The sequence below is a fragment of the Miniopterus schreibersii genome (assembly GCF_964146895.1).
Source record: "Miniopterus schreibersii genome assembly, chromosome: 6".
Lineage (NCBI taxonomy): Eukaryota > Metazoa > Chordata > Mammalia > Chiroptera > Miniopteridae > Miniopterus > Miniopterus schreibersii.
The window spans coordinates 20,674,076-20,701,027 of record NC_138107.1 but is presented as its reverse complement, the minus strand read 5'-3'; the positions used below and the strand labels follow the sequence as shown (position 1 = coordinate 20,701,027).

Sequence of the window (26,952 nt, the reverse complement as noted above, 5' to 3'; positions counted from 1 at the left end):
GCTTCCAAGCCTGGCACAGGACTGAGCTGGGGCAGGCAGGTTAGAGCTTCGGGTTTTTATTTTAGACTGAATTGGATTTTTAAATACTTGAAAATTAGACTTTTTTAATAGTTATGAGTGGCTGGTGGAAACAAAACAAAACATGGATTCTTCTAAAGGTATCAACCTGGAGTCGACAAAACATTTATAGCCCTTTTATCAAGCTGGTTAGAGGTGGTTTGGCTCATTAGGAGAGAAAACAAGGGAAGTTCCCCACTAGTTCAGAGAGGGCCAGGCATCCTCAATTGTACAAAACTCCCTCCTCTTTTATACTATTTTTTAGGTAGCAGGGAGGAAGCTGGTGGCTGACTTTAAGGAGCAGCTCTGATTCTACAAAATCCGTCCGTGCCCTTAGAAAACCAGTACCTGTGACTGGTCTTTTCCTTCTATCTCAAGGCAGCCTCTCTAAATGCAGAGTTTTTCTGGATTTTCTTTCTTTCTTTTTTTTTTTTTACTACAAACCACATCAAGAAATACACTTTACATAATGACCCAGTAAATACACACTCCATTGAAATGAAAGTTTCATAAAATAGTACATACCTTGCTATGTGTACCACACTTTGATGTTTTCTATTCTTTCATTTTTTTAAAAATGCAGGTCTACTAATGAACCTAGAACCACAGTTTGAAACATGTGTTGTATTTCCCTATAATCCTGGGATGAGCAGGCACGGGCTAAGCAGCAATACCAGCACTGTATGCTTATTTCCAAAACCCCAAAAGATGCTTCTCCTAGCAAATTCTATCCTTTCCTCTGCTCTTAATCACTGTACACTTCTACTGGTCAGGGTTCTCCAGAGAAACAGAAACAACAGGATATGTATAGAGAGAGAACGAGATTTATTATAAGGAATGGTTCACGTGATTATGAAGATAGACAAGTCAGCAAGCAGGAGGAGACCCGTGAGACCATGGTGCGGTTCCAGTTGAAGGCCACATGCTTAGACCCAGGAAGAGCTAATACTTCAGTCTGAGTCAGAGGCAGGAGAAAGCTGATGTCGCAGTCTGAAGGCATGCAGGGGGAATTCACTCTTATTTGGGGCAGGGGCAGCCTTTTTGTTCTACTTAGGCCTTGAATGAGCTGGGTGAGGCCCACCCACATTGGGGAGGGCAGTCTGCTTTACTCAGCCCACCAATTCAAACAATAATCGCATCCAGAAATACCCTCATAGACACCCAGAAATAAGGTTTGACCAAATGTCTAGGCACCCCAAGGCCCAGTCAACTTGACACACAAAATTAACCATCACAACACTCTTACCTCTACCTCCCTCAATAAGGCACCAATCTTAGCTCTTACAAGATCCAATTTAACTTAACCTTCAGAAGTAGAGAAATATAAGAACAAGAAAGGAAAGAAAGAAAGAAAAGAAAGAAAAATATATATACTTTCAGGAGCTCAGGAACTCTGTAAATGCCTCTATGAAGAAGAGTACAAGGTATATTCCAAATTGTAGGTCTAGGTCCAACCTCAAAACCCCGCACTGCAGCCTCTCCCGGCCAGGTCAGTTGGAGAAAGCACGAACAAAGTTGTAGTAGTTGATCTTGTCTTCTCCGTGCGAGCACATCCTGATTAACTGCAGGGGACAGCAGAGAGAGTAGGTGGGGCATACGTGGGGGCTGCCCGCAGCACTACCGCAGTGAGCGTGTCAACACTGATCCTGCCTTTGCAAATGGGTTCAGAGTTTTTATACCCTCTGCTGCTTCTGAAGTGATCCAGCAGATAGGTAGGATAGTATCCCCTCTCATAGTTAATAAAATCAAACCTCAGATGTAGTAAATGGCCTGCCCAAGATGTCAGGACTAACATTTGCATTTATAAGGGCACTGTCATTTTCAATTTTTTTTTTTTTTAAAAAAAAGCACTTTTAATTATTTCTATATTCAAATACAAGACTTAGTCCACCCCGTCTGTGCAGGTTGCTGTTGTCGCAGTCTAATAGAATCCAGTTATGTCACTGCCCAAACCATGTCCCTTGAAGCTCAGTTGTGAGTGGTAGTAGACTGATTTACTGTGGTTACCTCCATAAGACACGTGCAGATCCTTCCCACCCGGCTTCCCTGTCCCACTTGCACTGACTGCAATTCCTGTCTCTTATGTTAGCTCACACATAGTACACACGACTTAAAGTCTGGGCACGCTGTCAATCTGAGATTTGGGAAGCTTTGGCCTATGTGAACAAATACCCTTCTCCCCACCTCCTCCACTCCTTGCTAATGTCCCTGTCTATAAAATATCCTTGTCTCCAACCTAGTCACTCTAGCCCTAAAAAGCCTCCCCTAAGTGAATCTTAACTCTGAACATTCCTTTTTGCTAAAAAATCTTTAAGGTCATCTGTGTTTTTAATCAATGAGAACATCTCAACAATAAGTCACAGTCATTGGCAAGGTGGGAGAAATATTGTCTGCCTTCTAGGGAACCCTGGCCAAAGGGGTTTATAATGAGAAAAAGGCATGAAATGCCCTCTTCAACTCGTGAAAATTCTACGAGGAGAATGTCCATGTCGCCATGCGACCCCTACTGACAGACACCACTGTCCCTGGGCAGCAGTCCCACCTTCTTCCATGCTAGTCCTCCTGATAGGCTAATGTACTTAGCACTGTGAAGGGAGTCACAGGCTGCCCACCAACCTGCTCAGTCCAGTGGCTCTGAGTTTCCCTTGGTGGCTGCCCCTCCAGGGCCACCTTTGCTGCCTCCTGCAGCCCTGACAGGTCTTGCCAGCCTCTCCGTGCTGTGTAGCCCCATAACACTCAGAGAAGCCTCACAACAGCAGTGAGAACAGACGCCAATGAATCGGGACCCAGCAGGAGACCTAGATGCTCCCAGTTAAAGCGAAATAGAATGGAGGTGCCCAGCCTTGCATTGCCCAGCAGCAGCACTCACACTGACCTCCTTAATCAAGGAATCATCAACGGGGACGTTAAGGGAGCCGCAGATGTTAAAGAACGCCTCTTTGTCCACGTATCCTGTGGCTTCCTTGTCATACACTTGAAATGCCTCGCGAATGTTGTCTCTGCAGGGATGATCTTTCAGCTGCTTCTGGATTGTGTCTATTAATGCCTCCAGGTCCTGCACGCCTGAATCCACTTCAGTTTGTTTGCTGCAGAGAAAGGAAAGAAATGACGGGACATGGAATTTTTTCTTGACCAATCTTATCTCAGTGACCAAAGTTCTCGGTTGGTACAGTCAGGGAAGCTTCTAATGACAAACAGCTTTGATGCTGAGCTGACCAATCTCTGAACACTCGCCCGCAGTGGCGGCTGGTGAGTGACCTCTGCCTCAGGACAGCCTGGCTGGCAGCATCTGCGCTGAAGCTACTCTCCCTCGCTGCCGTGCTTAAATTGCTGCACCAAAACGGGCCCAATCTACGCCACCACTCTCCCAAGTGCCTTGTTTGTGGGAGTTGCATGATCTACATCGTCCATGTTACATCATCTAAAAATAAATGCCTGGGTTTCAAGAATATTTATCTATAACTATGCAGTCAGGGATCCATATACTTAACATTCCCTCGCCAGTTCACTCTGAATTTTGTGAAAGGATATCTGTGGAAGCTAAGAGACTGCTTGCTCTATGGGGTGGATAGAGAAGTTCAGGCTTAGCATGTTCTGAAATGAAGAGAGATTAGTAACCCAGAGCATTAAGAAAGGGAGGGTCTAGCCCTTTAAACCACAACCAGATAAGAGAGAGTCCAGTTTTTAACTTCCTGTGAACATGAAGGTACTGTTAGTTATAAAATTAAAGAATTTTAGAGCTGCCCGGCCAGGCGCGGCTCAGCGGTTGAGCGTCGACCTAGGATCCAGGCGATCGGGGTTCAATTCCCGGTCAGGGCACATGCCCTGGTTGCGGGCTTGATCAATGACTCTCTCATCATTGGTGTTTCTGTCTCTCTCTCCCCCTCTCCTTTCCTCTCTCTGAAATCAATAAAGATATATTTTTAAAAATTTTTAATTAAAGAATTTTAGAGCTGGAAAAAACTCTGTTTCACCTTCACGGATCTGTTCTGGAATAAAAGGTGGCTCAAATAAACTCAGTAAGCATCGCTCCCTTTTTCAATGATGAGAAAACAGACTTGAAGATCTTAGTGACTTGTCACAGATCTCATGTCAGAGGTAAGACCAGAACTGACATCCGACTCGAGTTCTCGCGTGTTCTTTCAGGCATGCCCGACCACCTCTCACCAAGCCCCTCTCCGTCCAGAACATCACAATACCAACCCACCATCGCTTTTTGTTCCTATTCTTTCTTGTATGTAATATTCAAAAGTTCACTGTCCCAAGCAGCCTTTTAACTTATTTCCCTTTTAACTGGTGCAGTCCCTTGCCAAAAGAGCTGTAAATTGTATAACCTTTCAGCAACAATTTAGAAACATGAAGCAACAGCCCAGAAAAGAATTTCAAATGATTTATACTAAGGAAATAATCATGAATTGTATAGAAAGATACATCTACAAAGCTATTTTGAGACAGCCTAAATGTAAAAACAAAATTTCTCCTAAAATCAGGGATTGGTTAAATAATATGCAATGCAGGAACGATCCAGCACTGACGATGTTGCGGAAAGAGCAGAAAGGTGCACTGTTAGAAAATCAAGGTGAAAAAGTGTATCCTTCTACCTTTTGTGTAAAAGTTGTGGGGGAACAATGCAATTGGAGGGTAACAAGTAGGTAGAAGGAAAGTGAGGTGGGAGCAAAACTCACTGATCCGTTCATATATGTAAAACCCATATGAATATAATACCTACTCAAAAAATTCAACTATCGATATACCATGAAATATTTTATATCAGAAATGTTCTTGATATACCATCAAGTGAAAAAAAGCTGGTAAACAGTATTGCAGAATTGTTCCATTTTATATGAATATCAGAGAAGTATTTAGGTAAGTATTAGATATTAGAAGTAGTTACCTCTGGGTTTTAGAATTTTAAGAAATATTTTTGCTCATTTCTATTTGTATTTCCTAATTTTTTACTACTGGAATATTTTTCTTCTGTGCATGTGTTGTTTTCTTAGTAAGACAAAAACAATAAAATTATAATAAAAAATCTCCAGTTAAATAATATGCACTACAGTCAGGCAATGCAGGAACAATCCAGCACTGACGATGTTGCGGAAAGAGCAGAAAGGTGCACTGTTAGAAAATCTGTCTGGAATTATTTACTATAGAAGCAGGATATGTTTATCTGATGGGTTAACTCCAATCACATATACTAAATTCTGAAAGACTGCCAGGGAACTATTGTGGCAGAAAGCAGTCAAACCTCGATCTTCTGTATGGTCCTAGTTACAGAAGAGCTGCGGAGCATATACATTTAAATGGGATCATCCAATCACTGGGGAGAGAGAAGATGACTCCCCATTCCCTGAAGAAACGCAGTACCTGCACTGTTTCATACAACACTGGAAATGCCCGCGGATGGAGTAAATTCAGAGAGCTTGCAATCGGCGATACTGTTTAAGACAGGGCTAGTTAGAGTTACAACCCCCGCCCTGGCTGGTCTGGCTTAGTAATTAGAGTGCTGGCCCGGGGACTGAAGGGTCCTGGGTGCGATCTGGCCAAGGGCACACGCCTTGGTTGCAGGCTTGATCCCCGGCCCCAGTGGGGGTGCGTGAGGGAGGCAACCAATCGATGTGTCCCTCTAACATCGATGTTTCTCTCTCGCTCTCCCTTCCTCTCTCTCTGAAAAGCAAAGGAAAACATATCCTTGGGTGAGGATTAAAAAAAATAATAAAGCTACAACCCCTACTTTACTGCAGGGGCCCCAGCCAGGGCCTGTTCTGCCCAAGGTCAGGTTGGTTCCACCGGTTAACAGGGATGCTGGGGCCAGCTGATCGTCCCGAACAGGAACTGCCAACTAGGCAGGCGGCTGGGATCCCAACACGCTTGGTGTGGACTCTGAGCCAAGCCCTTCGGTGCCCGACCTTGACTTTCCATAACAGCAAATGTGATTTTATAGGGTGACTAATCTCTCCTAGATAAGAGGGACGGCATGGTTTTCAGCCTGCTCTCAGAATCTTTTGCTATGAGAACTCTAGCTAAGCTCCCCACTTAACAAAAACTAAACAGAATTCACATATTTTCTTAAAAAGCAAACAGTCTGCAATCTTGTTCTTTCTTTCTTAGGTTTTTTTGTGTGTGTTTTTTTCCGGGGTGGTGAGAGCTTCAAAGTGTTGTCATTTAAATTGCAAAGATTTAGCAGTGACCCTCTGGCCTGACCTCAGCTCTTGATCCATGATCCAGGGCCTCCACTCTGTCCCACTGAAGGTAAACCTACTCCAGGGCCAGGCAGTCACTTGCTTAGAAAGCTTCCGGTAGTCAGGGAGCCGAATAAGAACATTCCTTATTTCTCGGTGCTTTTCTCTAGTATGGCAGAACAAATTGTAGTTAAGAACCTGACTTCCTGATTCAAAATCTCAGCTTTGCCACTTAAAGGTTACATGATCTTGAGTAGATTACTTAACTGCTCTGTCTCAGTCTCCTTATCTGTAATATGGAACTTGTTAAGGGAAGCCACCTCATAAAGACTGTTGTGAGAATTACATGAGTTATTACATATAAAGCACTTAGTACCTGCTATAGCAGACACACTCAAATGTTAGCTTTTAACTGAGTTCTTTGACAGTCCTAGTATCAATATTCATTCACTCATCTAACAACTAGTTATTAAATATGTATGCCTCAATGCAGGCTTTAGAATAAACTGCTGAGTACAACAAGGAATGTGTCTCCAGTAAGGATCCCTGGTCTCCAGAAGGGGAGTTAAGACACAGACATTAAAATGACTAACAAAGGGAGAAAATGACTATTAGCATTTAAGAGAGGATCAGGAAGGGCCAAACTAGGAGATGGCATACAACCTAGGCCTTGAAGAATAGTTGAGCTTGAATCTTCAGAATAAAATAAAGAAACTACAGACAATGGGAACAGCCTGTGAAAAGGCATGAAAAAAAGGAATGCATAAAAAGGTTAACATAATAAACCTATTTGTCTGGAGTGCAGAGTGTACAGAAAGGTAAGTTAGAACTCTAAGTCAGATGGTCATTTGGAGTCACACTATGGAGGTTCTTGGATACCAGACTAAGAACTTAGGTTTTGTTTTTAAGTGAGAGCAACCTCTTAAAAATAGTATGATAAATCAATCAAAGAAGACCAAGAGGGAAATTTTAAAAATCTTGAAACAAACGAAATGAAATACAACATGCCAAAACTCTAAAGCAATTCCAAGAGGAAAGTTTATAGCAACAAATGCCTACATTAAGAAATAACACAGATCTCAAATTAACAACCTAACTTTATACCTAAAGGAACTAGAAAAAGAAGAAAAAACTAAGCCCAAAGTTAGCAGAAGGAAACAAATAATATAATCACAGCAGAAATAAATGAAATAGAGGCTAGAAAAATGATAGAAAAGATCAACATAACTAAGAACTGGTTTTTTTTGAAGATAACCAAAATTGACATATTTTTAGATACACTAATTAAGAAAAAAGAGGAAAGACTCAAAAATGAAAAAGGAGACATTACAACTGATAACCACAAAAATACGAAGGATCATAAGAGCCCAGCCAGGCGTGGCTCAGTGGTTGAGCGTCGACCTAGGATCCAGGTGATCGGGGTTCGATTCCTGGTCAGGGCACATGCCCAGGTTGCAGGCTCGATCCCCAGTCAGGGGTGTGCAGGAGGCAGCCGATCAATGACTCTCTCAACATTGATGTTTCTCTCTCTCTCTCCCTCTCCTTTCCTCTCTCTGAAATCAATAGATTTAAAAAAAAAAAAAAAGGATAAGAGACTTCTATGAACAACATCAACAAATTGGATAACCTGAAAGAAAAGGATAAATTTCTAGAAATAAACCAAACAAAAAATTCCTAGAAACATATAATCCACAAAGACTGAATCATCAAGAAATAGAAAATCTGAATAAACCATAACAAGTAAGGAGATTAAATCAGAACCACATATCTCCCAACAAAGAAAAATCCAGGACTAGATGGCTTCACTGGTGAATTCCACCAACATTTTAAGAACAATACCAGTCCTTCTTAAACTCTTCCCAAAAAGTGAAGTAGAGGGAACAGTCCTAAATTCATAATACAAGGCCAGCATAACCCTGACACTAAAGCCAGACAAAGACACTACAAGAAAAGAAAATTCAAGCCAGTATCCCTGGTGAACACAGAGGCAAAAATCCTCAACAAAATACTAGCAAACCAAATTCAACAATACATTAAAAGGATAACACACACTATGATCAAGTAGGATTTATCCTTTGTATCAATGATGGTTCAATATACACAAGTCAATAATCACGTTAATAGAATGTAGGATAAAAATTATGATTATCTCAATAGATACATAAAAAGCATTTGACAAAATCTAACATCCTTTTATTATAAAATCTCTCAACAAATTAGGTATAGAAGGAATGTAGCTAACCTTATAAAGGCCATATATGACCAGCCTACAGCAAACATCATACCTCATAGTGAACAAGACAAGGATGCCCACTCTCACCACTTCTATTCAACACAGACATAGCCAGAGCAATTAGGCAACAAAGAGAAATGAAAGATATCCAAATAGGAAAGGGAAAAGTAAAACAGTATCTGTTTGCAGACGACATGATCTTATATAGAGAGAATCCTAAAGACTCCATCAAAAAACTGTTAGAACTAGTCAACATATTCAGTAAAATTCCAGGATACAAAATCAACATGCAAAAATCAGTAAACTATCTGAAAGAGAAATTTAGAAAATAATCCCATTCACAATAACTTCTAAAACAATAAAATACTTAGGAATAAATTTAACCAAGGAGGTGACAGACCTGTATACTGAAAACAATGATATTAATGAAAGAAATTGAAGAAGACTTATGTTTCTGGGTTGGCAGAATTAATACTGTTAAAATGTCCATACTACACAAAGCAATCTACATATTTAATACAATCCTTATCAAAATTCCAATGGCATTTTTCACAGAAATAAAAACACCCTAAAATTCATATGGAATCATAATCCAACTAGTCAAAGTGATGTTGAAAAAGAACAACAAAGCTGGAAGTATCACAGTGCCTGATTTCAAACTATATTACAAAGTTATAGTGATCAAAACAGAATGGTACTGGTATAAAACAGACACATAAACCAATGGAACAGAACAGAGAACCCCAAATAAACCCATGCATATATGGTCAACTAATCTTTGACAAAGCAACCAAGAATACACAATGGATAAAGGATAGTCTCTTTAATAAATGGTGCTGGGGAAACTGGCTATCTACATGCAAAAGAATGAAACTGGATCCCTATTTTATGCAAATCACAAAAAATTAACTCAAAATGGACTGAAGACTTAACCATAAGACCTGGAACTATAAGCGCCTAGGAAAACATAGGAAAAAGGCTTCCTGACATAGGTCTTGACAATTATTTTATTTTTTTTACATGATACCCAAAGCACAGGCAACAAAAGCTAAAATAAACAAGTAGGACTACAGCAAACTAAAAAGGTTCTGCACAGCAAAAGCAGCCTACACTTGAAACCTATATAATCTTATTAAGTAATGTCAACCCAATAAATTTAATAAAAATATAAATAAGATTAGAAAAAAAAAAAAAAGGAAAAGAAATAATAACAAAATAAAAGGGCAACCTAGGAATGAGAGAAGTTATTTGCAAACGGTTTTAGTCCATTTGGGCTCCTATAACAAAATGCCAGAGACTAGGTGGCTTATAAATAACAGAAATTTATTTCTCACAGTTCTGGAAGCTAGAAGTCCAAGACCATGGTGCCATAGATTCCATGTGGTGGCTAGTGAGAGCTCTCTTTCTGGTCCATATCAAATCATCATGTTGTATCTTTTAAATATATACAATTTTATTTGTCAATTATACCTCAATAAAGTTGGTGGGAGGGAGCTACTATGATGGGTTTGGAGTTAAATTCTACGATGGCTGAATTGGTAACTGTGTGGAATGAATTAAGGTAGAGAGTGGAGGTGGGAAGCTGAGTTAGGAGGCATTGTAGAAGCCTGGCGAGCAGGAATGGGAGTACGGCAGACACTGGTGCTTACCCACCCAATAGTTATCATCTCTTTCTTCCTAGTAGAGCCCTCATTTTGTTTGGGTAGCAGTTAGGAGTGGCCATGTGATACAGCCCACACGATGAGATATAAGCAGGAGTTGCTAGGTGGGGCTTCTGGATAAGCCCTTCAAAACAGGAAAGACATGGTGAGATCGGGTTCTCAGTCTTTTCCCCTTTGTCCTTCCTCTTCCTCCTGACTCTATACAGGTGCAATACTGGAAACAGAACAGTCACTCTCTGGCCACAGAATGAAAAAGCATGAGGACAAAAGCTAGTTGCTAAGGATGTCTGAGAAGAGAGAGAGAAAAAGTCAGGTCTCTGTCGGCATTGCAGAGCCACTCCAGCTCCAGACTGCTCACCTCCAGACATTGTGTTCCGTGAGAAACATGAAGCACCACTGCTTCAGCTAATGTGGGTCTGTTTCTGTTGTTATTGTTGTTCTTGCTATGTGCAGATAAATGCAACTCCTAACTGATTGAGTTCTTTAAATTAGGAAACAGTGGCAAGAATGAAAAGAAGTCAGAGGCAAGAGATACTATAGAATGAAATGAAAATTAGCAGCTTATAGGATATGCTGCAAAAGAGAAGATGTGAAAGGTACGTCCAGGCCTCAGATCAAGGCAGTGGGACTCCGCTATGCTTGAGAGAAGAGGGGGATTAGCATTCATCGTCTGCCTCCTGTGTGCCAGACACTGTGCTGGTACTTCACCATTGTCATCACAACTCATTGTTGTCACAACTTGATTCAACAGATAAACAAAAAGGAGAGAGAAGAAGGAAGAGCAGGTGTGTTAGAAAGATGAAAACAAAGTTCTACAGAGTAGGAGATGCTGGTGACTCAGCTGGATGAAGGCACAGCCAATAGGCAGACAGGAATCTAGGAAGAGACTCAGAATGGTCAGGACAGACAGCAACTTATTTAGACACCCTACAGTGAGATGAGAGAAGATTTCAAGAGTTTAGGAAAGCAAACTACAGGACCAAAAACAGGACCTTGAGAAACATCAACCTAGAAGACAGAAGTAGGAAAAAAGAGACGAAGAACAGGCTTCTGGAGAAGTAGAAAGAATAACAGAGGCTCTGATTCATTAGAACTCAAGAGAGAGGGTTTCAAAAAGAAAGTGGTAAAGAGTAATGTATATGTAGATGAAAAAGGCTAAACACTAGACTAGGGAGTTGGCAAACCACAGCCCACAGGTCAAAGCCAACCTGCAGCCCGTTTTTCCAAATAAAGTTTGATTGTAATATAGCCACACCCATTCGTTTATATTTGTCTATGGCTGCTTTCACTCTACATGTGCAGAGTTGAATAGTTACACCAGAGCCGGTATCGCCTACAAAATTTAAATTATTTACTACCTACTTCTTTACAAAAAAGCCTGACAACTCCTGCCATCGACTACGAGCTCCCTATTCTCTCCTATATTTGCCTGAGCATTTATTAAGGTCTGGCAGACGGTGTGAGCTCAAATAGCCATTGAAATAATGAATACATGACAAGAGACCATTGGATTTGGAAACAATAATGTTCAAGAAAGCAATTTGTGAAGAATTATAAGGAGAAGTCAGAAGAGAGGCAGTTACAAACATAAAATAGAAGAATTAAATGTGGAGAAATGGGGCTACTTACAGAGAGAATGAGCGATTGTACAAAAACATTCTAATGCACAGAGCACGAAGACGGATGCAGCTCATGTTGGATCGCTGGTTCTCACGTTGAGACCAGCTGCAAAGTGAACGTGGAAGAGCTTGAGGCTTGAAGAAAATGGACAAAGAAATGAGAATATTTGGAAATGTCTCAATGGGAAAGGTGGCTGGGAAAGAGAGAGGATTAAAAGGACCCTTGGGTGGGGGGTACCCTCTTGAAGCTGAAAAGCACAAATGGGCATGTTAACAGAACAAGAACAATATACAGGAACACATGTGTTTTTATGCTATTCACACATGTAGATTCTCCATAGAGGGGTTAATAAGCATTTGTTATCTGTAAGTCTGAGTTCAGTATATTGCAATGAGGACCTCAAACCCAAAAAGAACTCAGATGAAGTCAATATTCAATTACCTATGCACTATTTGAATTTTCTGGCTCAGCAAAAGGAAATGGCTAACACCCAATTTCACCGTCCTGTAATTGACACTTGTAAAAAATACTGCACCTGACGAGTACTGGAGATCCCCCTCTCATTACTCTTAGCAATGATTAGTCAAATAAAGGATTTGTTTTTCCTTCTAGCGGATGGATTCTTTACCAGATGAGAGGAGTTAGAAGCCAAAGACAGAAAGGCTGGAAGACAAGGAAGGCCTGACACTTGGATTCCAAGCATTTTCTCTCTCTCCTCTGACTCATCACAGGAGGAGGCAAGGATCAAAATAAGGACAGCAATGGATCTCTCAACACAGAACTTGAATTTCTCTTTATCTGTATTGGAATCTCATTCTGAGAGCCACAGCACCATCTTTTTATTATTACTAAATCAGAGAAAAATAATTTTTAAAAGATCCTACTGGTAGTATGCCAAAGCTAGAAGCTTTCCAGTGTTGCTGGTATTTGCAGAGACATGAAAAAATTACAGAAAAAAATTCTGAGTAGTACTTGAATTAATTAATGTATGAGCATGAATCTCAATTCAGCCCTCAATGCTGCCAGCCATGCTTCTCCAGTCCACTCCCCCTCCCCCTTTCCCAGACAGCTGCCATAACATTTTTCCCCACATTTTTTACATCTCTGAATTCAGCATGCATTTTTTTAACTGATGATGAATTACAATTATAATTGAGTTTTTTCTTTCATAGTAATAGATAAAATAATGCAATATATTTACATTTTATTTTTATATTCATTCATTTTATTTATATAGTCAATAGAATAGAGCATTTCATGACTCTCTCCTAAAACCTCCAACATCTGCCCAACCTCATTCTTTCCTGCTGTACTACTACACTGAAAACACAACCAGCAAACCCCCTCAACCATTTCTACCAGCATCTGTACCCACACAGTCCACCTTCCTAACTGTTACCACAGATCAAGCTTTCAAAGAGTAACCCCAGGACATGTAGAGGTCCCTGAGACCCTTTTGGGGGTCTGTGAGGTCAAAACTATTTTTAAAATAATAATACAAAATCATTATTTGCTTTAAAACTCGTTTTCTCACAAATGCACAGTGGAGTTTTCCAAAGGTTACGTGGTCAGTGATATCACAGTAGGCTCATCACAGAAGCAGATGAAAATAGAGCTATTTTCTAGTAATAAAGTCAGATATTAAAGAGGTTTGCAGAACAATTTATAAAACAATGCTACTCTTCTTACTAAATTTTTTTTGTTTAGGGAAAATATAGTTATTCTTCATAAAATCATGTTATTTACATTAAAATGAAATGAGTTTATTATTGTTTTTAAAACATTAATAAATACTTTAAATGTCAGATATAATTTCTAGCATGGTACATTTAATAGATATAAACCACATAAACAAAAGCCCTTTCAGGTTCTGAATAATTTGTAAGAGTATAAGGGTGCCCTGAGACCAAAAAGTTTGAGAACTGCTGCCGGAGATGAGCGGTTAGTGCTTCTATCTAAAGCCAGTTCCTCCCTTGTGTACTGAACCCCACCCTCCCTTACACACAGTCTCTATGTTTTCTCTCTCCATAGAACCATCCCCATTCACATATGAACATGCTTTTTTAAAACAAACAAAACTCTTCTCTTAACCCTACTTCCTCTCTACCAGCTACTGCCCCATTTCTGTTGCCCTTTGCACCAAGCTTTCTCAAAAGATTTGTCTATCTTTCCATTCTTGAATTCCTCTCTTAAATCCACTCCCATCAGGTTTCCCTACCCTCCCATTCAGCTGAAACTCTTCATTAAGGTGCCCAATGTTTCCTACATTGCTAAATCCCCACTGGACAAAATGAATTATTATGTCATCTTTGATACACAGACAATTCTCTTTGCACAGTTCCGATGTGCAGGAATTTCAGTTACCACTGTTTAAATAACCCAGTCTCTCAACAACATGGTTCAAATTTCAGTTACCACCATTTATTAGCTGTGAGTTACTGCATAAAGTGCAACTCACTGTCAGGTTGTCAGTCCACTAAATTGCTACATAAATAACAGATGCATATCACAATCAGTGACCATCAGATCACTTCTTTCAAAGTCTGCTGGTGACTGGCCACTGGGCATCTGTTTTTCAGTTCACACTTAGACAGCAAGCGTGCAGCTCGCTAAGTTGCTTCCTTGTCTCTCAGTGATAAACCCATGCTACATTTTACAAAAGAGAGAACTAACAAAGATGAAAGTGCAGCAAAGAAATAAAATGTGATAATTCTAAAAGTACAATTTGAATCCAACATAATGGAGTTACAGAAGAAACAGCTGACTGTGGGGGTGCTAACACTGCCACCGTTCAAGTGACTCTTGGTGTGGAGCCCACGGAACTCAGTGAAGACCAACTTACTGACGTAAGTGAGGAAAGTGACTGTAATGGAAAAGATGGACATATCCCAGATGCTAGCAAAAATCTGCCTGTTAAAAGAACTTTCAGAGAGATACTTCACTGTCAGTAAAGAAACTCTAGGAGATACTTCACAACACTGAAAGCAAAAATAATAAAATGTTGGAAGCTAATCCAAACTTCAAAAGGAATATGAGCATTTGCCAAGGCATAGAAAAGATGTTTGCTCTGTATCATAAGTTATACGATGAGAAAATGCAAGCACTGTACAAACTACTCTTGGTAAGTTTTTTTACAAAGAAATAAAACATTTTAATTCTCAATGCTGCCAATGTTTTACAGTGTACTAAATGAAAATTAGTTTTACTATTTTTTCATTTCCCTACATATTTATTACCACCAGAGGTTTCCTTGTTTATACAATAATTTTTAAAGGTCACAGAACAATAGTAAACTTCCCACTGACTACCAAGATTGCGTGCACGCTCACTGTTATAGCCAGTCCCCCACTGCTGTGCGAGGGAAGACCATACTTTCCTTGTTTGGTTTCCAGGATTCCACACCCGCTTGGTTCTCCCTGCTTCACCGGTTCTCCTCAGTCTCCTCTTCTCAACTGAGTGTTGGAGAACCTCAGACATCAGTCCTTGGAGCTCTTCTTTTCTTTATCTACATTGACTCCCTTAGAGATTTCACCCAGTCCTGTGGCTTAAAATATCATCTATATGCCAACAACTCCCGCATTTACATCTCCAGCCTGAACTCCAGATTTATACATCCCACAGTCTACCTGACACCTCCACTTAGATATCTAATAGCTATCGTAAACCTAGTATATCCAAAACTGAAATCCTCCCCTATCCCCAAAAACCCCCTCTACCCCAAATGAACACCTTCCCCATCTCAGATGATGGCAACTCCTTCCTTCCAGTTGTTCAGGCCAAAAACCATGCAGTCACCTTAACTGCTTTCTCTCTTATATCCCCTGGGTAATCTATCTTCAAAACATATCCAAAATCAGACGCTTCTCCCCCCCTTCACTGACACTACCCTGTGCCATCATTTCTTGCTTGGATTATGGCAGTATTCTAACTTCTCTCCTAATCTGTTCATAACACAATAACTCTTTAAAACCTAAGTCAAATCTCGCCACTTCTACTCAGAACCCCACAATGAAAAGCCAACATCTTTTCAAAGATCTAGTAGGTCCTACACAGTCGGCCCCTTGTTAATTTTCTAACTCCATCTTCCACTCCTCTGCCTCTCCCTCACTCCATTCCAGCCACTCTCACTGGCTACTTCTTGCCAGACTAGGCATGCTGCCGCCCAGAGCCTTAGCACTCACCATTCCCTCTCCCCAGAATGCTCTTCCTCCAGATATCCACATGGCTACCTCCTTTACCTTCAAGTCACCTTCTCAAGGTGTCACTTCCCCAGTAAATTGCAATCTACCACCATCCTCCACTTTTCCATAGCACTCATCACCTAATATACTAAATAATTTACTTGTGTTGTTTATTGACTATCTCCCACTGCTTAGAATGTTAACTCCATGAAGAAAGAGACTTTTTTTCTATTTTGTTTACTGAAAAAGCCCAACAGCCTAGTGACAGTATCTGACCCATACTAGACATTCAATAATTACTTGCTAAATAAATAAAGTTGAAAATGTTCTAAGATACTGACTGTTATATTGGACCCAGAAAGCCTTCTGTGTATGACTAATAACTCCTACTTGGTGAGGGAAATCTGAAAGTCTAAAATGGGATTACGCATTCAATTTATCAAGAACTATTTCCTAAATATTTCATATGTGTCAAAGTCAAAATGCTCCCTAGACAATCAAACATACTTTTGCAATTCTGGTGCAGGAGCTTCTCGCTTTCTCATATGGTTCTGAATCGACAAGAGTGCTTCTGGTGAATACTGGGCAGCATTGCTCTCCATATATTTCAAGACGTAGTCATCTGCATCAGTGATAATGAACCGGTGGCCAAACACTGGGGAGAAGGCAGAAATACACTTACCTTGGTTATGTTTTTATCATGCAGTCAGGAGTAAAATAATACCGATCCTCCAGTGAGAAATACAGACATGCATTTGTGACTTAGACTAATGAACTTTCAATAACTCTGTAAACTTATATGCAGTCATTTGCTCAGTGTTAGGAAGCTCAGGGTCTATATTTATAGCCAAAAAAAGAAAAAAAAGCAACCAATTTACAGTTTAATTGATAAGGAAGGAGATTAAACACTGGACCACATCTGTAATATTATTACTTTGTCTCTGCTGGAATGCAGCTTAACCCATTTACAAGGGTTAAATTAAATCCACTTGGCTAGCTGGAAAGCCTAAACTGTGTTTAGACCTACCCTCAATCACAGCGCCAATAGTGAAGTCACTAGGGCCATAGTAGATGGGGTTTTCCACTGAAGAGTGTGGTTTGACAACTTTTGTTCTGCCAAGGTACTTGCCCCCAATGATACCAGAATTGCGAACAGGAGGCTCAAAGATACTGATCATGTCAGTGGCTAGAAAATAAGAAAGGACAAATCGGCGGTCTTTGTCTTCTGGGTAGGGGGATTCCTAGAAAAGTGAAAAGGAAAAAGGATATTATGAAAGTATATGAACTACCCAGATGCCCCCAAATTAAATACCTATAGGGATTAGGTTTATAATGTAAACCTACTACATAAAGTATAATATAAATGAACAGTATGGGGGGACTCTGGTGGCCGGAAAGGACATGCCTCATCCAAAGGTGGCTGCCCCAACTCAATCCCAGTTGATTGTTGCCTTGTGGAAATATAGGCCCAATGTCGCTATATCTTCCAATTTTGTGTGAGACGATATAAATCTAGAGTATTGTATAAAGCCCTGACTTGAAAAACATGGACTTTGACTCTTTTGAAGCACCATCCCAGCCAACAAAGCACATATGTCACCACATTCTGCCCACAGGCTGCCAGTTTGAAACCTCCTGACTGACATGGACACTGTTCAACTTCATGGACACTAAGGTGACTGTGCAAAGTTTAGTTCTTTAAACAAATCCACTTACATACAGAATTTTAAAAAGATAATTTAAGAAGGGAGGAATCATAGAGTTGAAAGTGATTCTTAGAAACTATCTTGTAGACAAGACTTTTCCTAAATCAAATTACTGAAAGTGATCACATAACCCTTAAGCAACAAATTCCAGATGGGACAAGCTCAACTACAGACATGCTTATTCTTGATTAAAACCGTCTCATATTGCAACTTTCGGCATATATCTTCTCATTCAGACCATGGACTTATTTGTGTAATGATTTCTCATTTAAGAAAGACATTGGGTTTCTTCTTAGTAAAATAATTTCCTCATACTATTCCCTAATCTAATTGTCTCCAAACTTTTTTGATTGAACATACCTATAAATTAAAAAAACAACACACATCCACAATATAGTTAATAAAAATCAAACCACATCACTCCTCTGTTCTCAACCCTCCAGAGAATTTCCATCACACTTAGAATAAAATACAAAGTTCTGAGCAAGGCTACAGGCAGGGGCATACCAAGAGGGTTGGGGTTCATCCTTCAGAGTTTTTGTGATGGCCTGAATGAATATATCCTCTATTTTACCAAACAGGCCAGAGAAAAACCTCTGAAAACTACCACAACCAGAATATCACTTCTTTTTTCTTGCCCATAGGAAGATACGCAGGAGTTCTTTACTAAGAGTCCTGTTGGTGTTCTTTTAAATTATTTTTTCACTGTGAACTCTAACACACAGAGAATGCTACAAAAAACCAAAACGTACAGTTCAAAAATTTTCATAAAGTGAACACACATGTAACCACCACCCAGGTCAAGAAACAGCATTGTCAGAACCTAGCAAGCACCTTCCCTATAAATATCCTATCCCTTCCTGACCAAAAAAGCCACTATTTTCAGTGTTATGGTTTTCTTTAGTTTTACTGCAAGGCAGGCATCCCTAAACAGTTTTGTTTTGCCTGGTATTTTTAATGTTCATATAAATGAAATGACATAATATGCATTCTTTTGTGTTTGAATTCAAACATTCAAAATTATGTTTATGTGACTTATCCTTGTTATTTATAACCTTAGTTCATTAATTTTTACTAAACAGAATTCAAATCATTGTAAAAATACGACATAATTTATTTACCCAATTTCCTATAGATGGACGTCTGGGTTTATTTTTAGCTATCGTGGATTATGCTGTTATGAACATTCTTACCTCCTTGTGCATATATGCGTACTATTTTGGCACAACCTGGTATATTTGGTTATGCCAAACTATTTTCCTAAGTGAGCACGTCACTAACAGTATATTTCCTATTGCTCCATATTTTCACCAACATAGTAATCATCCTGGTAGGTGAGAGCAATTCATTGTGGTTATAATTTTTACTTCCCTGATCACTAAAAAGGCTGAGCACCTTTTCATATGTTTATTGGCCTTCTGGATATCCTCTATTGTAAAATGCCCATTCAAGTTTCTTGCTTATTTTTAAAAATGATTTGAGAGTGTTCTTTAGATATTCTGGACATGAGTTCTTAGTTGATTTCTGTAGTAGCATCTTCTACCACTCTGTCCTTTCCTTTTTTTTACTCTCTTATTGGTATTTTTTGAGGAACATAAACTCTCCATTTTAATGTAGTTAAATTTATCAGTTTTTGAAACAATTACTGCTTTTTGTGTGCTGCTAAAGAAATCTTTCCCTACTACAAGATTAAAATTATGTTACAATTAAGAAATTTTATTGCTTTGCCTTTCACATTGAAATCTCCTATTCACCCAGAATTGATTTCTATATTTGGTATGAGGTGGGTAATATTTTCTTTTTTCCCATATGCATCTCTACTTGTCCTGATATAAATTATTGAAAAGACCTTCCTTTCCCAACCCTTCAGTAGTGCCATATTAGTCATGTATCTAAGTGTGTGTGGGTGTGTTTCTGGGCTATCTAATCTATTCCACTGGCTTAATTATCTCTATTTGCACAAATACTCTATTGTCTTAATTACTTTATATGACTTAATATACTGTGATATTTTGTTAAGCAAATCTACCAATCTTGTTCCCTAAGAATGTCTTGGCTATTCTTGGAAGTGCTTTACATCTCCACATAAATAATATAATCAGTTAGTCAATTTGCAAAAATAAAAACCCTTTGGGATTTTTACTGTAATTGCTTTGAAACCATAAATCAATTTGGGGCAAATATATTTTTATAGTACTAAATATTCTAATCAGTTAATATGGCATGCCCTTTCATTTATTTAGGTCTTCTTTAATTTTTCTCTCAATAATGTTTTAGGCACTATATACGTTTTGTTTGATTTACTCCTAGGAATTTAGTATCTTCTGGTGCTATGGTAAATAGTATTTTTCTACCTTTATTTTTTGTTGGTTGCTATTTATATATTGACTCTACTAACATAAAATGTAGATTGTTCTTTCATTTTCTATATATACAATCATTCATTTTAGGTAATGACAGTTTTATTTCTTCCTTTTCAATCCTTATACCTTTTATTTTTCTTATAGCTTTACTGTGAGGACCTCTAGTACAATGTTGAATAGAAGGTGACAGAATAGTCTTACCTTGTTCCTAATCTCAGAGAGTTCAATCTCGCATTTCATCACTAAGTATGCTGTTTGCGGGTTTTTGGTAGCTATCCTTTATTGGACTAAGAAAATTCCCCATTATCCCTTATTTACTAAGATTTTTGTTTTAAACCCATAATAGATAAATTTTATCAAATATTTCTCTGCATCTAATTTTTTCTTTTATTCTATTACTGGGATAACTTATCAAAACTGAAATACTTTGTTTCTAGTTTTCTTTTGAAATTCTCAATCTTATCATCTATCTCCTTAAACATAGTAAATATATATATTTTAAGTTTGATAACACCAGTATTTGAAGTCCCTATGGGTCTATTTCTATTATCTGTTGTTTTTGCTCATTTTCCTTCATATCATCTTACCTTTTGTCTAGACATTATTAATTTTGTTTTTTTGAATGATTACCATACATTTCATCAAGTTGTTCTCAGAAATCACTTGAAGCCTAAGACGATGCTATCTTCAGAGCATTTGCATTTGTTCCTGTCAGACACCTGGGGGCTTTAGTAATCCAGGATCATCTTAATCTGATTTCTGGGTGGGAGACAACTCAAAGCCAGAAAACAGTCCCTTCAAGGATTAGCACAGAGGGTTTACAAGGTACTTCTGTCTTTGACAGGCCCTAGAGTCTAAAGTTTGCTCTCACTGGTGCTTCTTCTGGAATGAGCAAACTTTCCCAGAGGAAATATGGCCGCATTTGCCAGGCTCACGTCTTGGTTTTTAATATTCCCCTGGTTCTTGCTCAGTGTTTCTTCATATCCTGTTATTCATTCAGCACCCTCAAGCAGTAGTAAACGCGCGCGCGCGCACACACACACACACACACACACACACACCCACGTTTTTGTAGTTGTCCTAAGCAAGAGGGCTCATCCAAATTATGTACTCTTCAACTTTTCTTGATATATCAAATTTGCCTGGGTTATTTGTCAGTACACAAGACTGCAGTCAATATACAGGGTGGGGTAGAAATAGACTTACAGTTGTTCATATGGAAAATAATACAATAATTAATAAATAATAATACAAGAATAAACTGTTTTGCGTTCTCACAACTGTAAATCTACTTTTGCCCCACTCTATAAATGTATTTTTTTCTCATTTAGCAATGTCTAACATTATTCATCAAAATTTTTATAATCAATTATGTAACAGTCTTTCCAGGGTTTTCAGATAGGAAAAGTAAGCCTACAATTATGTAGCTTACAAACTCATGTGAGTCTTTTTCCCTTTTCATAGCCTGAGCATTATACTGGCTCTCGATCAAAAGAATGCTGGCTCGAGGATTCTCATAGCTGCAGGAATAAGACTTTTTTCCAACTTCCTTCCTCATGATGACTCCTCATGTCACCTACTTGAGGGCTCTGGTAACTATTTCTCTGTAGTAAAAATACCCATAATACTCTTTTCTCTATTGTCTCTCTAACATATAAGATGGCATTAAAACTGCTTATAGTGAACGTACAGTCATATTTCCAAATTATTTACATTACAAATAAAAATATACTCTTTAAATTAAAAAAAAAAAAAAGAAGAAGACTGCTGCATTGAAAGTCAGAAAGTTGAGTTCTAGTCCTGCCTCTGCCTGAACGGCATTGAGATCTGGAACAAGCCAATTAGCCTCTCTGATTCTTGTTTTGAAACATAAAATGGGTATAATATATTACCTAACTCATAGACAGTATATGTGTAAATAAATTCATTTACCCACTCAACCAACAGTTACTGAGTACCTACAAAGTCTAGGAAGCTTATAGTTACTACATCAAATTTCCACGAGCCTGCTGAATTTTAATGGTAACTCAAATAACTTAATCATAATGTAAAACCTTCATTTACCAGACTTCTTATGGTATGGAGGTTCTAGCTGGTACAGAATTTGCTAGAACTCCCTTTTTATGTAAAGCTTTGTTCAACATTTTCCTAAAATATATCAGTCAACTGTTTTCATTTCATTATTATACACATACACATACTACATATAGGCACACCTCATATACTTCGCTTTATTGCGCTTCACAGGTGTTCCGTTTTTTTGCAACTTGAAGGCAAGACCCTTCACCAGCAAAATGATTACAACTCACTTTATTCCAATGCTCGCTTTATTGCAGTGGTCTGAAACTGAACCTGCAGAATCTCCAAAGTTTGCCTTAGTCTGAAAAATCACCTGACCACAGCTTCCCACACCCAATTCCTATTCCCAAAAGTAACTTATTTCAATTTTCTACTATTTATTTCCATAGTTCTAAGTAAAATGCTTATATTCCTTTTTCTACACTTTTTCATTTTTAAAGATATTATCCTTTGAATTCCTATCAGTAATTTGCCTCAGGTATTCAACCCCATAAGTGGACTATTTAGAATTTGAATTTGTCTGTTTCCAGACCTATGCTCAATCACTAGCCATATGACCTCTCAAAAGCACCATCTACTCAACTGATGTCAATAAATGATTCCATTTATTACACTTAATGAATATAAAATACATCAAGCTAGACATTACAGGTAATGCTAAAAATTAGTAAGAACATGATCCCTACCCTCAAGGAAATCACAGTACACTGGAAAGGCACACAGATACATAAATAAATTGAATATAAGTCAGGCTTTCATAACTACTTAATAAAAAAGGCAAAAAGATCTATCAGAACTTGAGGGGTAGAGAGGAAGATTAATGATCTAAGAGAGATTTCTGTGGGAGCTTGGACTTGAGCCAGGTCTTGGTTCAGGGGTAGCATACTTAACACCATCCAACCGGCCTGAAGGCATGGTAGAGAGAGAACAGAATCTTAGCATATAAAAATTATCCTCACCAGTGAAGCCAAATAACGAAGCACCTTGTTATCATTCACCAGCATTTTAATAATATCTTTTTTCGGAGCTTTTGGAACGAGAGCAAAGCAATTCTGAGCAGAGTCTTCAACTAGTCCAAAACCATTATAGGGAGGTAATTCCTGAAGAAATACAGGAAATAAGAAGCATGCTCTTTGTATTAAAAATTACAAAGTAACTAAGTTTCTCTGAAAAAATCTAGAAAACATGTATTTAAAAGAAATTTCAATATTTACAAATGCAGTCAGAAAAAATAACACACCGCATATTCCACTCCTCTTCATTTATAGATTTTATACCATGATCATTCCTCATGGAAGTAACCAATGATGCTACAAAGTAACTGTCAGGGCTATAGTGAAGCTATTGCTGATGTCCTCTGACCCCTTACTGCCAAAGCAGGACCTGGCCCTACTCTCGGGCCCAATCCTGGCCCTTGTCATCATCCTAGCATGATCTGTTACTAGTGGAAGTGGGGATAGTTTCCTTGTCCCCACCTGTTGCTTGTGGGAGAATTCTTGTGATATCCCAAGATAAAGAATTTTCCGAGACTTGCATGGGAGAACACGTGATTTTTATTTCTGTGGAATCACATCTCTGAGTTTCCAAGGTCCCCTCTCCCTCAGTCCCGAAGTGTAACTTCAGCTTTAGCAGGGCTGAAGTCAGAGTCAGTGTCCAGAGTTTCTGTTCCATGTTGGGACAATCCAGTACAGCATCAGGCTAGCTTAATCTGTGTTTCCTGCTGCAGTCCATCAGTTCATTACATGTGGGGTCCTCAGGGCCACATGGCTATAAAGGAAACACTGGCAAACGCAAGGACAGAGGAACGAGAGAGCCCCACGAGCCGAGTCACAAGAGCAGTTAGAAAACAAACTCCTTTGTTTAGGGGATTATGTTCCCCCAATTTTCCTGGGATTGCATTAGCCCCCACACCTGGCCAATGATCTCTGTTCCCAGGTGTGACTGAGAGGCACCTTCCCTAGTCATCCCAACTTCACTGTGCATGCATCTACCTCCCTTTTGTTGGGCCTCCTCCCCCAGTGATGTGCAGGGGATGGGCCAGTGGTTCCCTGGGGAGTGTGAAATTGCAGCTTCCTGGTGAAGCCGCCCAAATGGCCATGCTTATAATGTCTGGCTTCCCTTTTGCTCCTTTCCTACTATTAATAACTAGCTAATCACAACAGTTATCAACTTGATTTATTTTTCCTATTTGTCTCCATATTTCTAATATTTTTACTTCTTGAGTTTTGCCTCACAGAAGGATGACAGCCATACTTGTTGAGAACTCAGATTCCTTGTTCATACAGAACTCTCCCTTCCTGGTGAAGGAGCAAACTCAAGACAAATTTAATTGGTGAGTAGTGCAGAAGTATAGATTGAACTTGTATTTCTCATTCGGGTTCCATGAAGAGCTGAAAGCATCACTCTAGGGTGCTAGGATTTGTTTGTCTCAAAACTTTAGTTTTGTTTTCCTCTCTCATCAATACTAACTAAAAAGCAGCAGAGTTCTTTTTCCCTGACTCCTCCTGGCTATGCTTTCTCAGCAAACTCAGCTTGTACCTTGCTTTTCTCGTGTAGATACCTTCCTCAGATCTTTTTATAAATTATATTCAGGCGCTTTAACAAATTAGTCTATAAGATCCCTGGTCCATCTGTAACGGGGTACTCCCTCAACGCCCAGTGACTCTGTCATGTTCATTCAAGGTGTAGTGATCGGAACAATAACCCTACTGCCACTTGCCAGGGCTGCAGTAATGTGGTCATCATGCCTGGAATACGACTAGTGGATCCAGTGGATGGGCAATGACCTAATTTGCTCCAAGTGCAACACCACTGCTCAGTGAATACAAAAGTTGCCATGGACAGAGGGACCTCGGGTGAGACGCCAAATACTAATGAGCTTTGCATTGCTCTGGAGGCTAGGCAGAAATATATTGGCGGAATCTAAACTTCCTTTGCATCGGCATTAAAACACAATGACAGCAGTCTGGTTGAGGGTTGGGATGGAAGTTTAGGAATTTTGAAATGGAGAGGTAGCTGTAAGCCTCTGAGAGCCTTCCTCTCAAATTCCTTTTGAGTTTCGACAGGCTTCTACCTGCTTTTCCTGAATCGCATATTTGCCCTGCTTGGAATGAAGACATTCCTTAAACATCAACCCTTATGCCTGGAGTCCTGGCAACAGGCTTCTCATACTCCCAAGTTACTGCCTGGGTCCTGTTTCAATCTACATGAACCACTCTTCTGACTATGGAGATTATCACTCCTAGATACTCCTGCTCATATGACTCACCCACCAGAGTTTCTGCCCAGGTTTTATAAACAAAGCAAGTACACAGCATGAGATCCCAAAATCCCTCACAGACTGCTTCGAGGGGCGGGCTCTATAGCAGATTAGCTCTTCTAGTCCTCAGTTCCCTCCTCTTCCCTGCCAGCAAGCATGTCTCCATAAGGAGCCAGCCTGAGAGAGAACACATCTGGCTCCTGGATCCATGTTCACTTGTTCCTGACCTAGCAGATCAGCCTGACCTAGGAGTGTCGTGATTCTCAAACTGAACATATCCACGTCATGCCCACTTCTCGCCCTGACCACTAACTTGGCTCTAGCTTTACCCCTCTAGACTCTGCTACAGCATCCTATCCCAGCTTTACAACTATGTCGTTCAGGGTCTAAACGACTGAAGTATAAAAACTAAGGAGAGCTAAAATGTACTTGCTGTTTGGTAAGTGGAGCTCTCCTACTCATTTCCAACACAGACTTTTATGAATAGGCAGAGAGAATTTATTTGTAGTGATTATTTGTTATAGAGAATTTACTGAAAATAAACTGACCAAACACTACAATTAGCGTGCCATACGTATGGAGGTAGAGTTAGTTTTACTATACAGAGTGGCCGAGATAGGGCAAAACCAACCAACCAACCAAACCAACCAACCATCTCCAGTGGTTCTTCACTTCTCTCTGCTCTCTACCCCAATCTTCCCATTCTTTTCTTTCCTTGGAAGACAGGTTAGGAGAAAAATATTATGGTAATGAGAATGGATGGGGAGAAGTATTCTAGGACTCAAAAGCTTTTATCAACTCAAAAGATGGATCAGAGGGCTAAAAACATGCACCACTCTTGCAATCCCTCCCAAACCTACCTCCTGCTTGGGCATACCTCCTCCACATTTAATAGAATCGCCTTTGCACTTTGCAATAGGGCTGTGGGCAAGTCCTTGGACTGCTATCTTACACTATACTTATCTGTAAACTAAAGTGGTGAAACAGTTTGCTTGATCAAAATCTACATCTGTTCCCATAGTATTTTTTCTTATACATTCCATCAAATGTTGCCAAAAATTTGAGGGTGAGGCACATTCAATAGTTAGGAATTCTATCAGAAAAAAACACACTGATAGCAAGAGGTACAGCCACGTATTGTAATGACAGAAATATGTTCTGAGAAGGGCATCGCCACACAAGCCTAGATGGTATAGCCTGCTACACAGCTACGCTATATGGTACAGCATGTTGCTCCTAGCTACAGAACTGCACAGCATGTTACAGTACTGAATACTATAGGCAATCCTAACAGTGGTATTTGTGTATTTAAACATTTCTAAACATAGACAAGGTAAAGATGTGGTATGAAGATAAAAAATGGTTCACCTATATGCAGCACTTACCAAGAATGGAGCTTGCAGGACTGGAAGTTGCCCTGGGTGAGTCAGGGAGTGGTGAGTGAGTGTAGAGGCCTAGGACATTAGTGTGCACTACTGTAGACTTTACAAACACTGTACTCTTAGACTATACTAAATTTATAAGAAAATATTTTTCTTCAATAATAAATTAATCTTAACTTACTGTAATGTTTTTACTTTAAAATTTTGGAATTAAAAAAAAATTCAACTC

At 39.3% G+C, this 26,952-nt stretch overlaps 1 protein-coding gene across 3 annotated transcripts in view; it reads right to left on the bottom strand.

Annotated features, from left to right (window-relative positions):
* Nucleotides 1-863: 863 nt before the first annotated feature.
* The window catches only part of EFHC1 (EF-hand domain containing 1), a 99,748-nt gene continuing 73,659 nt past the window's right edge, over nt 864-26,952 (bottom strand). For 2 of the 3 annotated variants that reach the window (XM_081140851.1, XM_081140853.1), the window contains 5 exons: nt 23,042-23,182; nt 16,962-17,175; nt 16,442-16,589; nt 2,933-3,143; nt 864-1,619 (listed from right to left, as the gene is read on the bottom strand). In XM_081140851.1, coding sequence (XP_080996977.1) covers nt 1,548-1,619; nt 2,933-3,143; nt 16,442-16,589; nt 16,962-17,175; nt 23,042-23,182 — 786 coding nt within the window. In that variant the 3' untranslated portion in view covers nt 864-1,547. The remainder of the gene's footprint in view (nt 1,620-2,932; nt 3,144-16,441; nt 16,590-16,961; nt 17,176-23,041; nt 23,183-26,952) is intronic. The other variant, XM_081140852.1, reaches the window with a different exon arrangement.